The 13,223-nt window shown below is 39.2% G+C and overlaps 1 protein-coding gene across 1 annotated transcript in view; it reads left to right on the forward strand.

The window, feature by feature from the left end:
- Positions 1-13,223, forward strand: part of LOC144633706 (uncharacterized) — a 32,955-nt gene that overhangs the window by 7,561 nt on the left and 12,171 nt on the right. The window contains exons 7-13 of the mRNA XM_078492566.1: positions 1,240-1,458; positions 2,836-3,003; positions 3,822-4,028; positions 10,241-10,330; positions 11,403-11,594; positions 12,330-12,444; positions 12,894-13,078. Coding sequence (XP_078348692.1) covers positions 1,240-1,458; positions 2,836-3,003; positions 3,822-4,028; positions 10,241-10,330; positions 11,403-11,594; positions 12,330-12,444; positions 12,894-13,078 — 1,176 coding nt within the window. The remainder of the gene's footprint in view (positions 1-1,239; positions 1,459-2,835; positions 3,004-3,821; positions 4,029-10,240; positions 10,331-11,402; positions 11,595-12,329; positions 12,445-12,893; positions 13,079-13,223) is intronic.

Here is a 13,223-nt window from a genome sequence, read left to right on the forward strand (position 1 = left end):
TAAAACTAGTTGCAGTCGACGTTAGAGCAAAAGGAAACTTAAACTCAACCTGCAAGAGGCCTGGGCCGAACATTTAGGGGAGAGAAATCTCGATTTTGTAGTCGGTCGGAAATACGTCATAGACTCGTTAAGCACGCTTAGCCGGCCATGACTTCGATCTCATGCAAAACAAAATGGCGGCATAATGCGATCGCATGCTATCGCAGAACATTTTGTGCTTAAAAAAAGGCTGAAGCATGGGTCTGAAGTTAAAATGATGCCGAAACTGGCATGGAAAATATTACAGGGTTATCGTCAGGAAGGCAGAGCTTAAGTCAGTCACCGAACGTCGCATACCGAGTGGAAATCGAGCAAGCAGATTTGTAGCTTTGAAAGGTTTATACGGTTACAACTGAAATTACAAATTGCAATCTTTCCACCAAAAAGTTGTGTGATGAGCTTTCTCTCTCACACAAACTCCTTGCCGCGAGTGAGGGTCTTTTGCCACTGCCTGGCTTTCTTGTTCCTGTTGGTATCTAACTTGGGTCGAACGCACTCCCCTAACCTCTGATTACTACTAGTTTATCTACAGATATTGGTTGCTGCGTTGACTTAACTAGGAGTAAGGGTCGGGACAAACTAGGCGACAAGTCTCTCCGTGTGTAGTGCTTCAAACAAGTCCTTGCGACAAGGCCCTTTTTCGGTGCACACGCAGCAAATTTTGAAGAGTGGGAATGTGAACTAGTTTTCCAATTCAATATGGCGAAGATACATGACGCCCTCTCATTGGTTAATTTATATTTTGTGACAGGGACTTGTCGCGGAAGTGTGCACACACTGCGAAAACGCTGCGTTCGCTCATTTTGTAACTGCGATCAGTTGCACGAATTCAAACTGGTTTGAATTTGCGTGACTCAGATTGCAGCAACAAAGTTCTGTCGCAGCGACATAGATTGGCGCAAAAATGCACCATGTCACACGAGGCGACACGTTGCAGCAACTTGTCGCCTTGTGTGTCCCGACCTTAAAGGGCAGGGCAGACTTAAAACCCGATGAATAGTCGGGAGAAATTGAGACGTTATGTAAGTGGGTGCCGAAGCGATAGCAGATTATGTTACATGTATTTGCTTTGAGTTTTTATTGGATCACTGGATTGTTTTGTGTTTTGCCAGAGATAACATCTTTTTAAATGCTTTCATAGGCACCTTAGTTGACATAGGTATTCAATCGACCATATATTATTTTTTATTCTCTCGTCAGGTCAAGAAAGAAACTTCAACAGATATCCCACACAGGAAGTAGACTATGCAGGCGGGATGTACGACTTTCAAAGTATTATGCATTATGGCAATTACCTGTTCTCCAAGAACAGAAAGATGACCATGGTTGCCTTAAAAAATCGCAATATGCTATTCGGTCAGCAGTTGCGTCTGAGTAAGACAGATATTCTGCAGTTAAACGCCGTCTATGACTGCAAAAGTAAGTGTTTTGTTTAAAACATTTCAACAAAACTTTGAAAATTAATTTTAGTTTATTTCTAAATGTACAGAGGACATATGTCATATTGTATATCGTGTCAAGTCAAGATTTGCGTCACACAATGTTTTATGCCACAAGGTGCATGGGCAAAGGGCACAGAACTGGCGTCATGTACTACTACATTTCTTTGGTCCACGCATCGAGATGGTCCGTAACTTGTCCAATTAACAGAGTTTTTCTTTGGGGAGCTTCTGTTCGGATTTTTTGCCTTTTGGTCCTGTACTGCGCTGCTGCATTCACCCTCGTTCCCACAATATGTGACAAGAGTGCTGACACATTGTCATCTAAGGCCCTACTCAGGGGCGGATCCAGGAATTTCTGAAAGGGGGGGGGGAGTTGTACATTATTGTAATAACCTTTAACGCCAATGGTATGGAAGGCGAGTTACGGCCCCGTGCCTCTGGCACGAGCTCTTAAGGGGTCCGGAGCCATGCCCCTCCCCCAAAAAATATCCTGTCTGATGACGCGATCCTAATACGACCGTCACCTTCTTGCAAGTAATATCCTCCACAGCAGTAGCAAAGTGTACATATAATCTTTTCAAAACTTGAAAAGCAGTCGAATGGTGGAAGTGAAACAACTTTGTAAAAGACAATTTTATTCTATTATTTTTAGGAAGAATCAAACAAAATAACAAAAATGCTGCTCAAAGGGGGTTACAACCCCCTCAACCCCTCCCCTAGATCCGCCTCTGCTACTTTATTGTTATTGGTCTAATTTCACCCTTTCGTCCCACTTTTCAAACCCCCTTCCAGCTATCAATGTCGTAGTTTGTTTTTGGAAGCCCTTGGCTACAATCATACAACATTGGATTGGGAAAGGGGGGTATTTTACAGGGTGTGATGAAATCAGATATGTCCAGGGGTGAACGCTAATGAGATGCACATTCCCAGGCGTCACAAAGTGTCCTCATTAATAAAAGTTCACCAAAACCCACCAAATTCTGTCAAATATGAAGCAATATGGAAATGTCAAATAACACAGTCAAACATGAAGTACTAATTGAACAATACTTGCGTTCAATCCTGGACATAGGTGAGTTCCCTCCCATGAACTTCCAGACTTGAAAAACTATTAGTGAATAACTCAGTTTTGCATTGGGCCAAACACTCGCTTATAGTTCCCTTCGATTTAAACATTTTATATTTTGCAAAAAGCCTTAAATGGCGAAATTCAAATAAAGCTGAAACCTCTGTATCTTTTTGGGACGGTATGCCATGGCAACAAGCTAATGTGACTTTACGGTTACCTAGCAAAAGCCAGGAACCCTTCACGTATTTGTTGGCCCAGTTGAACTATGTAATTTCTTTCAAACAGCTCCTAGCGGTGGATGGAGTAGCTGGACAGATTGGGGTCCCTGTGACAGAAGGTGCACAATGAGACGCGAAAGGTTCTGTGCAGCGAAGGACAGGAAAAAATGCCCAGGAGTGGATTCTGACGGAATACAGGGACAAACTAAACGCTGTGAGACTGCCGAGTGTAATAGTGAGTAGGGAATACAAATTAATTCATACACTTACATTGTTTTCATGATAAAGTTTTCATGAGCATGATAAATAAATGGGTTATGAGTTTCTGCTTTCGCCCAAAAATTACAAAGCACAGCAAATGCTAAAATAACGCAACCCAAAACTGCTAAGCTTTTGAAAGTCATTGTAAAATGGCTGTATCATTAAGGCAAGCTGCATGATTTGCTTCTAGTTCCCTTGAAAATTGTAATTGGTCGCAACCCCGGGGAAATTAGTAACCAGTGTCAAGCTGCGGGAAAAGTCGCGAACGCTTAATTGTTTACATCTACATCTACACATCTACATTTAATATGTCGGTAAAAAGTCCATACGGATATCACACCAACGTCTAAAAAGTAAAAATACAATATGTACATATATAATAACTGAAAAATTCTAAATTAGTTCTAAAAATCTAAAAATTCTAAAATTATATGGGTAAACCACTAAATTAATAAAAGTGCTCGCGCAGTCCAGACTGGAAAGACGTAAGAGAGTCGGACTCAACAATCGCCGCAGGGAGTGCATTTCACTCTCTTATGGTCCTCGGTTCCACAAAAGACATACTTTCTCTGTGGGGGAACTTTCTTAGTAGAGAGACAGATGGTCTTGCACTTGCACTTTGTAAAACATACCTTCTTTCTGATTGATAAGGGCTCGAAATATAGCTTTCGTAGACCAATTACAAGACACAGGGAACGCAAGATAAAAGGAAAGAGAAAAGTAGTCAAGAGAGCCTTAGTAAAATTATATCTGTGATAGATTATATTTTCAAAATTTGTCTTTTGTTTCCAGTCCCCTTAAACGGCCATTGGGGTCGGTGGGCAGCCTGGAGCGCCTGTAGTAAAACGTGTGATGAAGGCTATCAGACGAGATCCCGGCTGTGTAATGACCCTCCACCTCAATTTAATGGTAACATATGCGAAGGAGTGCTTGTTCAGGTGCAAATGTGCAAAGGAAACAGGCCCAAATGCACGAGCTCCAGCAAAGTTACTAACTCAGGTGAGTTATCGGTTGCAGTTTGAAAAATAACAGAGAATTCTTGCGCACTCATTGGTCAAGAGCTATGATGAAAGTAAAGACCATGAAAATGACGTAACCCTTAAAAGCAACGTAAGGTAAATTTCATTACCTTAGGTTTCACACTGACCCGGGTAAATTTGAAAACGGAGAAAATTGAAAACGCCGCGTAAAATGTTTTCTGTCCACATTAACCCGGGTAAATTTGAAAACGATACCCACTTTGGAGAGCGTTTTTGAAAAGCTCCGTTTTCGGTGACCGAAAATGCCAGTTCAGTGTGGACGGTTGGCCTAACCGGAGAAAAGAAAGGCGCGTTTTCAAATTTTCCCGGGTCAGTGTGGACGGGGCCTTAATTAACATTAGCGTTAATTTCCTATAATAAGATATTTTTTAGTTTTTAATACAATCATGCCTGACTACAACTACGGTGTTTTCAAACTAACGACAGAAGTCATAATCTTTACATATCTAAGTTTCATAAGTAATTGCTGATTGTAAGATTGTTTTTCAATGGCTAGGGAACTGGCGGAAAAGAACAAGAACAAGACTGCTAGAAAATGAAAAGATAAATTCATCAAATACCATGTATAAGGTCCTTCCAGATACATAAATAAATAACTAAAAAATAAAAAATAAACAAATAAATAAACAAATAAATAAATAGATAGATAAATAGATAAGATACAGTTAAAATCCGCGAGTAAGAACCTGCATTTCCCCTTTTCCCAAGTTAGCCTAAACAGGTTCTGATATAAATGGTCATTAACGTAAACTTAAGCTATTTAGCTTCTTAAGATTCTTATTTTCTGCAGAAAGGTTGACATTGTTGCAATTAGAATTTGGTAGTATTCAGCCTTTTCCTTTATAAAATTGCCATACCATTTTATTTAATATATGCATGTAACTGTATCAATTATAATATTTATGATTTTCAATATTGCCATTTACATTGCAACTAGAGTGATAAGGCTCCAAAGAGGATCCAGAATGTCCACTTACCTTATTTCCCTGAAAGGAAACATTTTTAATTGATTTTGGAAATTAAAGGACTGTAGTCAGGCTGGTCGCCGATTGCGCAGAATAATACAAAGGGAATACAAAAAATTTTTCTGCCCAATCAGGAGGCAGTATTCAGAGAGCTTTTTGAACTGGTCTGGTAAGACTCTTTCCCCAGGGGCACTTTTCAGTCGCTCCAACTTTTATATGCCAATTTTTTGGCCCGCAGTTTCGCGCTATTTTTTGCCCGCATTTTCGCGTTTTTCTCACCCCCACTAACTGCCCCTGGGTCTCCGAGGATGCTGAGTCAATGATACTCTGGACCTGTTCCAGACAAACACTGGAAAGATAGGTACCCTGTTCCAGTCAATATCCACAATGGAAATATATATTACATAAATATAAAAACACTAGCGTATATCACAAATCTCTCCCTTGACTTCGTTTGTTGCTTGGAGATAAAGCGACGAGGGGAGCAGAGATTAGTAGGTAAACTAATCGTGCTTAATCTGGATTCTGGGGAAAAATCGACCCTGTTCCAGAGTCAAAAGGGTGATTTTTATACCCTGTTCCAGATTCAGAGAGGCACAAAGCGTACCCTGTTGAGTGGCACATACCCGTAAAGCCCTTATATGAAAGTACATAAGTATATAAATACAGAAGCAGAGACCGCCCTTGCGTGTCCCTCCCTTCTGCTCACACAAGAAACATCACTAGCAACATCGTGTCCCCAAAAATATGTCTTCGTTTGCCACGGCTTTTAGGATCGCGTAAACTAGTTTTAAAATATATACTAAAAAAGGAAATAAAATTAAGCTATTTTCACAAGAAATATTATAAAACATAAACCTCGACTGTGCTTTGTTCTTAGGGGGGGCATTTATGAAGTAGACAAAAACACTCGCCTATAATTGTTGTTTTTTTCCTCGAAGCTCCTTTCGTGTTCTCGTTACTTCCGGATTTTTAATCACAGAGCAAATCGTGTTAAGAATTATTTTGTTATTTGTAAAATAAAGGGCACCATTTCCTAGTGTTAACTCAAAATTACGATAAATGCAGAAGAAATATATGTAATGTTATCTCTTTAAAACTTTACCTAAATGACAAAACAACGAGTTTCATAAAGAAATTACATGTTACAACAAACATGCCTCATAATTTTGTAGGAGCCATTTAAAATACTAAGTTTAAATTAAAATAAGAAAAAATATGTATTTCCTTTTTTTGTGCATAGCATGGACAATGATTGATGTCATATTTGTTTTTCGCTGGCTAGGGAAGTTGTGCAAGAGGAAGGATCGACCAACTATACGGATAAGAGATAAACACTTCAAATACTCGTTTAAAACGACCGAGCAAAATAACTTATTATACTTAACTAACTAAAAAAATAAATGAATAGATAAATACTAAAATAAATAACTCATTTTCATGAACTCTGTGGTGGCTGGTAATGGCTACAGCACCTGTGATTTAGTTTGATATCAAAAGAAAGCCGGGTTTACACGGACAATTTTTATGTGACAAATATATTTGATCGTGTAGATGACACAACAATTAGTTGTCAGCAGTCCAAAGTTTAGTGCGCCAGTAATGACCTCAAACAGCGGAGATACGCGCGCACAGTGCTCAGTGTGGGAGTTGGGAGATTAAGGACCACATATGCTGACGCAATATTTGCCACATTTTATGCGACGAGCTGAGTGGTCCACACGAGCAATTTCCGTATGTGACAACTTTTATTTGTCTTATAAAGCTAACTCGCCAGCTTGTAACAAATATATTTGTCACATAATAATTGACCAATTTTCGTCATCTACACGAGCAAATAAAAGTTGTCACATAAAAATTTTTCGTGTAAACATTGGTCAACTGGGTCATCAGTTGTCCAAGGGAGACACACTTTAGGGACAGTTAGATACCAAGTATAACGCCCTGTTGAATTTTATGAATGCTGATTGCTTGGTTCAAGAAAGAGTGTTCACCGATAAAACGAGTCAGCTCATCCAAGCTATCTGATTAACCAGAAATGAACTAGGTTACATAGCCTAGTGATGGTATCGTTGTTAAAGAAAAAAAAACAAATACAGCTAATTTGAGAAAGGTTATCGGAAAAAAAGCATAAAAGTGCACACGACAAGATCGAAAGTTCTCAAACTCATTAATAATTCATGACGTTATAAGCCAACCAGAGCGCCCCATTCGGGTCAGGTGGACGAGTTGGAAACTCAATGAAACACCAGTTGAAAATCACTAGTGTTTCATCACGTTTTCATCACTAGTGTTTCATCACGTTTTCATCACTAGTGAAAAAATTGTTCTTAATCTGCATATTCATATATTACTCAAACACAGCTTTACATGAATCATTAATTTTTAATAAACAATGACCAGGAAAAACATTTCAAATTACAAACTGACAAGCCTAAGTCATTTGAAATTAAAGTTTACAGTACATTTCTTAAAGTCGCCAAAACAGACTGGCATAGTATCCATATCCACATTCTGAGAAACTTAAGCGGCGTAAGCGGCGTAAGCGGCTGAACTTAACGGCTTAACGGCTTAGCGGCTTAACGTAAGCGGCTGAACTTTGTGCAATTCATACTCTTTAAAAACTCCACCAACCTCGAGTATTGGAACATTGACACTTCGCACTCGTTGCCAATCCTCAAAAATCCCTATTGCCCACTTATTTTTATATCTGGTAGACTTCGGTACTGCTCTCTCTACGCAAAGTTCTTCTTCCTCGATTGTTTTCGGGGAGCGAAACCTTCCTTCGGCCATGGCAAAAACAATATGTAAATCCCTTCAAGTTCACAACGCTTTTAGAATACAAATTTGGTGCAACGCGAAACTATTGGATAATTAAAAACAAAAGCTCACAAATACAATGAATGCCGACTGAATACAACAAATCACACATACAAGGCATTTTAAAGAAAAATGGGAAAAAATACGACACTGCATAATTTTGTATTGTTTCTTTAGAGAAGTCATTTCAAAAACTCGTGCATCGTGTTTCATCACGATTTCCAAACACTCGAAAACAGATGAAAGCACTCGGCCGAAGCGGCCTCGTGCTTTCATCTGTTTTCTCGTGTTTGGAAATCGTGATGAAACACTCGCACTCGTTTTTGAAATAGTACGTAGTATGGGTAGAATTAGAGAGCTACTGCCCATGCTGATGATGGGACATGACAAACGCGAATTTGCACGTTTTCTTTCTCTTCAGACATGTGGAAACAAGGTACTTTTTGCCATACTGAATTTTAGAAGAATTTGGAAAACTACATGCGACAAAAAAAGTAAAGCTACAAAAAATGGCCTCCTGAGAGGAAAAACAAAATCTTTATGTGCAAAAATACACGCTTGTACATTTTCTCTAGGCCAATATGCAAAATTGAAGTGAATACCCAGACCACCTTTCGGTCTTTTCGCGTGCACTTTTGTACTTTTTTCCGATAACCATTCGCGAATTAGCTGTATATAAGCATCTTTTATACAACAGAAGAAGTTACGTAAGACAAAAACATCAAAGAGGTAACAATAAACTAAAAACTAACAAAGGTAGTTAAGACCGGGCAAGATTGAAATGGACTGCGAACAACTAACTTAAAAAAATAGTCTTCATTTGTCACGATAGCCTTTTGTGACGTAGCCTCCCACTCAGACGCTTTATGAGCTTGTCACGCAATCCTTTCTCCACACGAACGACTCCCGAAGAGGAAGGATTGCGTTACGAGCCCTAAGAGCGTTTGCGCAAGAGGCTATCTGTGACTTTAGCTCCTTTAAAAGGGCAGTGTCACCAAGATTCAGTGCCACTTGAAATCCAATGGTGTTGGTATTTATAATTGGAAATCCACTAATAAAGGCCTGACCTTGCTAAAACACACCGTGCTAGTCATGAGAATTGTTGAAAAAAGGTGTGGCTACGAGTGGATAGGTGTAAAGTGAGCGAAAGCTTGAAAAAATTGGGCCGACGTTGTTAAGTTTGAGAGTGTTACTTGGAAGAAAACCACGTAAAAACAATCCGTTAGGGTTATTCACATCTTGGAGAATGGATATATGCCTTTCTTTTATTGTTCAAGAGCTATTTCGTCGAACAGTGAAGTGAACCCCTTCCAGTTCTAACATAGTTTACACGAAAGCTTAGAAGACTTCTCGTGTCACTGTCTCTTTAAATGTGTGCTAATAGTACGACGCAACGAACACGACGCAAAAATACGAACCGTTTATCAGACTAAACGTGTGACAACAAGGACATGTTGCACGAGCAGGCAGTAAACAGGTGCTTCATAGACAGAACCAGCAGGTTGAAGTCTAAAGGTATTTCATGTAAATTTTAAAAGAAAAGGATAGTTTATACAAAATGAGTCCCACAAGACGCTCTTCGCTAAAGTCAGTTACGCGCGCAGTGTTCGTTTACATTATTTGGTTGATTGTCACGTGTTCAAGTTCTATTTCAGGTAAGTAATTTGTAAAATTTCCCGGATCAAGAAAACATAAACTTAATAATAAAGCTACAATAACTAACGCTGAGAGGAGACAAAACAAAAATTGAGACTCGTTAACTGATAGGCAACACTTAAAGTCAGAATTAAAGGCCATAATTTTGACTGGTTATGATTCAAAATTTTTCGAGTTCTTCTCTATAACTGCCGCAAACAAGCGTACACGACCCCTTATTCACAAAAGATGATCAGCATTCAATTTCTCTTTACTCTGTAAATAAATTGTCATAAAGACAGGTTAAAAGAATATGGTAAATCATAAGCTAGGGTGTTGTATTGTATTGCCAAACCAGCCAATTTTAATAATAGAATTAAAAGGAATAAAATAAAATCCATAAGGAAAATTAAAATTTTGCTCATAAAATAAATGGTCGTTTACACCTTTAGGACGGTGAACATTGAAATAATTTTCCAAACTATTAACATCATATCCCCTGGCAGAAAAACAATCGAATATATCGTTGCTTATTTTCTCTAATTAATGGAGAGATTTTAGCAAGACGAATGTGTCCGCCATACACATTTTTTTTTTACTTTCAAGTTATATAGCTTTTTCTGTTTCCTTTATCTGATAATGACATTTTAATAAGTATAAAGGAATTACAGCTGCCTTCACAATGGATAGTTTGTCTAACACTTCTTAACCTTAGTTCGCATTTTAAACGTTAAGCGTTCTCTATTTACAGGCGAGCCAAAGATAACTGGGAAGACCAATTCAATTGAGTTGGAGAGGCAAGATGATGCAGTGTTAAATAACATCGAAGGGCTGAATGCTGGTCTGTTGTATTCCAGTTTTGAGTGTTTTGTACAATCTATTCCCACTCCCGAAGACTGTTCTTCTTATTCCCAGTTCCTCCCCTCCCCCCTTAGTAAAGATCGCAGAGTCATCGACCATATATAATGAAGGACACAGGGAAATATGTCTTGATTTTTTTTTTCTTTTTGATGGAGCCTTTGTGATATTCACTTAGGCTTATGCCATGATTGATTTAATTTATAAAATAAGAAAAATACAACACTTGGGTATGAGAATCTGGGAAAATTTAACAAAAGAATTTACCTCAAAAAGTTAGGATATACTAGCTATTTCTTTCATTTTATACCCAAGAGCATCGGACACTAGTTTGAACTAAAATATTTTCAAAATGGCGTGTTGAATACTACTCCAATATGATGCATTTGCTGTTACCTGCCCAAATGATCTGATCATTTGCGCCGGTCGGCGATAGATGTCCATCCTCTTCTTTTTTTAGTGATAATCCAGAGGACGAGATATGAAATGTTTCAATGGTGTCCAAAAAATAACTGTCTTGCATGTACCCACGTGTCAACAAATCAATCAACTAACAATGCAAACTGTTTTTTGAGACGTGGAGAAACGCAAGCTAGCCGCATATTTTGTTCGACTGCGGTCAAACGACAGAAATACGCAAAAAACAAGAAAAGTACTTCAAAGATAGGGTTAAAATTTTCACAGTACAAAGATTGGTACATTACCTGTATCCTGACGATTTACTAAGTTTTTTGAAGCTTTACTAAAAAAGTTCTACGTGTTTGAAAATAGTGCAATGCGGACTTGTCGTCGCCATTTTGTCAAAGCACTTTGGTGCGGATGCGGAACATTTAAATTTTACAAAGACTGTTTTACCTGAGGAAATGGGAATATGTTTACGTTCAGTAATAATTTATCGATTCTTGCTCAAACTAACACTTCAATATGTACAAAATTCCCCGAAATAGAAAGAAAAGCTGCCTGAGACGTTTGACCGCGGTGAAATATTTTGTACAATGTGGTGTACGCGCCAGCACTCTACAGTGTACAAACTCGCGCTATCGAACATCTTGCAGGTGTTAAAGACAGCCTGTACGAGGCAGATATCGTGTTGACTGATGAAGACAAGCGTCAAGTTGATCAGAGAGAGGAAGGAGATGCAGACGGGCCTGGAGAGGGAGATGTGATCACAAAAAGAAACGCTATTAGAAACAGACAGAAACTTTGGAGAACCCGCGTCATACCGTACAGAATATCACCCGCTCTTTGTAAGTATTAAGAAATGATTAACTATTTAAAACAAATACCTTCCCAGAGAACGGCCCCGAACCGGGATTAGCCACAGCACAGGCCAGCACATTCCGAACATAGCCGAGCGCATATCGAACATGCCCACAGCCGAGCACTGCTGACTTAATGTTCATGCTGTTCCTGATTTTGAAATGAGAATCGGTATAAAGAAAGTCAACAACTCGAAACTCAGATTTTTGGAACTTGGATCTGGAGACTGCGGAGAAAGTTTTCAGCATTCTCGTCGCCATACCCCTTATCGCTTCTCTTAGCCAGCTAAGCCTTGGCAAGAGAAACGAAGGGCTTTGGGAAATAGGAATTATGAATTAATTCGAATTTTTTTGATTTGCTGGTTGAAAGAAAGTTTTCTTGAACGGAAGTCAAAAACGCAATGACTCTCTCAAACATTCTTTTACAACGTATGACTGCTTACATGAAGACCGGAAGTCCTAGAATCTAGGACTGGAAATCCTGTGTCCCAGAGCCCTTCGTTTCTCGTGCCAAGGCTTTGCCGGCTAAGAGAAATGAAAAGGGCTATGGGGACGAGAATGAGTTTCCAGTTTACTGCTACTGATTGTTAATTTTTTTTAAGCTTCTTAATGTACCACGAAATTCTCAGAACTAACATTACACATAAAAGGAAGTGTGTTTGGAAATAAGCAACGAGAATTGATAGTTTGATCTTCGACAGAGATTTGTAAACTTCTTTTCAGTTCGTGCCAAAAGTGTCATCATGGCCGCCATCAAGGAGTTTCACCGACACACCTGTTTACGCTTTAAGCCGCGCAAAAAGCAAAAGCACTGGATCTGGTTCGTGAAGCGGCCTGGGTAAGAATGGAATCTTGGATGTTGTCTTCCTCTGCTTAAAATTTTAACAAGGGTAAATTATTTCTGGATGTACATTTAAAATTTATGTAAACAGGTTGAAATCATTCTGTTCTACTAGGAATCATCAAGTAGTTGAAGATTGTATCACATTAGAACTGTTCCGCTTATTTGCTCGAAAGCCCGTCATTACAAATTGATCTACTCAGCGGTTTTCGTGAGAGGTTGCTAAGCAGCATGACGTATTTTCATAACGACACCCTGACGTCACAACTTTAGGAATACTCGCAATCTTCACGAAATGGAATCTTTTTTAATATTGTGCGTACAATAATAAATTTGCGGGAAATGTTTTCCACGTAAACCCTGGATTGTATTTTGCGCCTTAAAGTAGCGTTTTTGATGAACCTCACAACACAACGATTAAATACAGTATCACGTGACTGTTTCAGTTGTTGGTCGTCTGTGGGTGAGCAAATCTCCAAACCAGGCCCTCAGCTGTTGTCTGTTGGTCCCGGATGTGACAAGAAGGGCATCATCATGCACGAGTTGATGCACGCAGTTGGCTTTTGGCACGAACAGTCACGCACTGATCGCAATAAGTACGTGGAGGTGCTGTGGGAGAATATCGGAAAGGGTGAGTGGAGTGAATCTAGCACTTCTGTATCCAGTTGTAATTTGGCGTTTGATGGTTTTGTCAGCCTAGCTGATGACCTACCTGTCTGTCTATCTGACTGACTGACTGTCTGACTGAGTGACAGACTGAACGACCGACTGACTGA

This window comes from Oculina patagonica, chromosome 12 (assembly GCF_052425735.1).
Source record: "Oculina patagonica isolate OP01 chromosome 12, crgOcupat, whole genome shotgun sequence".
In the NCBI taxonomy this organism is placed as follows: domain Eukaryota; kingdom Metazoa; phylum Cnidaria; class Anthozoa; order Scleractinia; family Oculinidae; genus Oculina; species Oculina patagonica.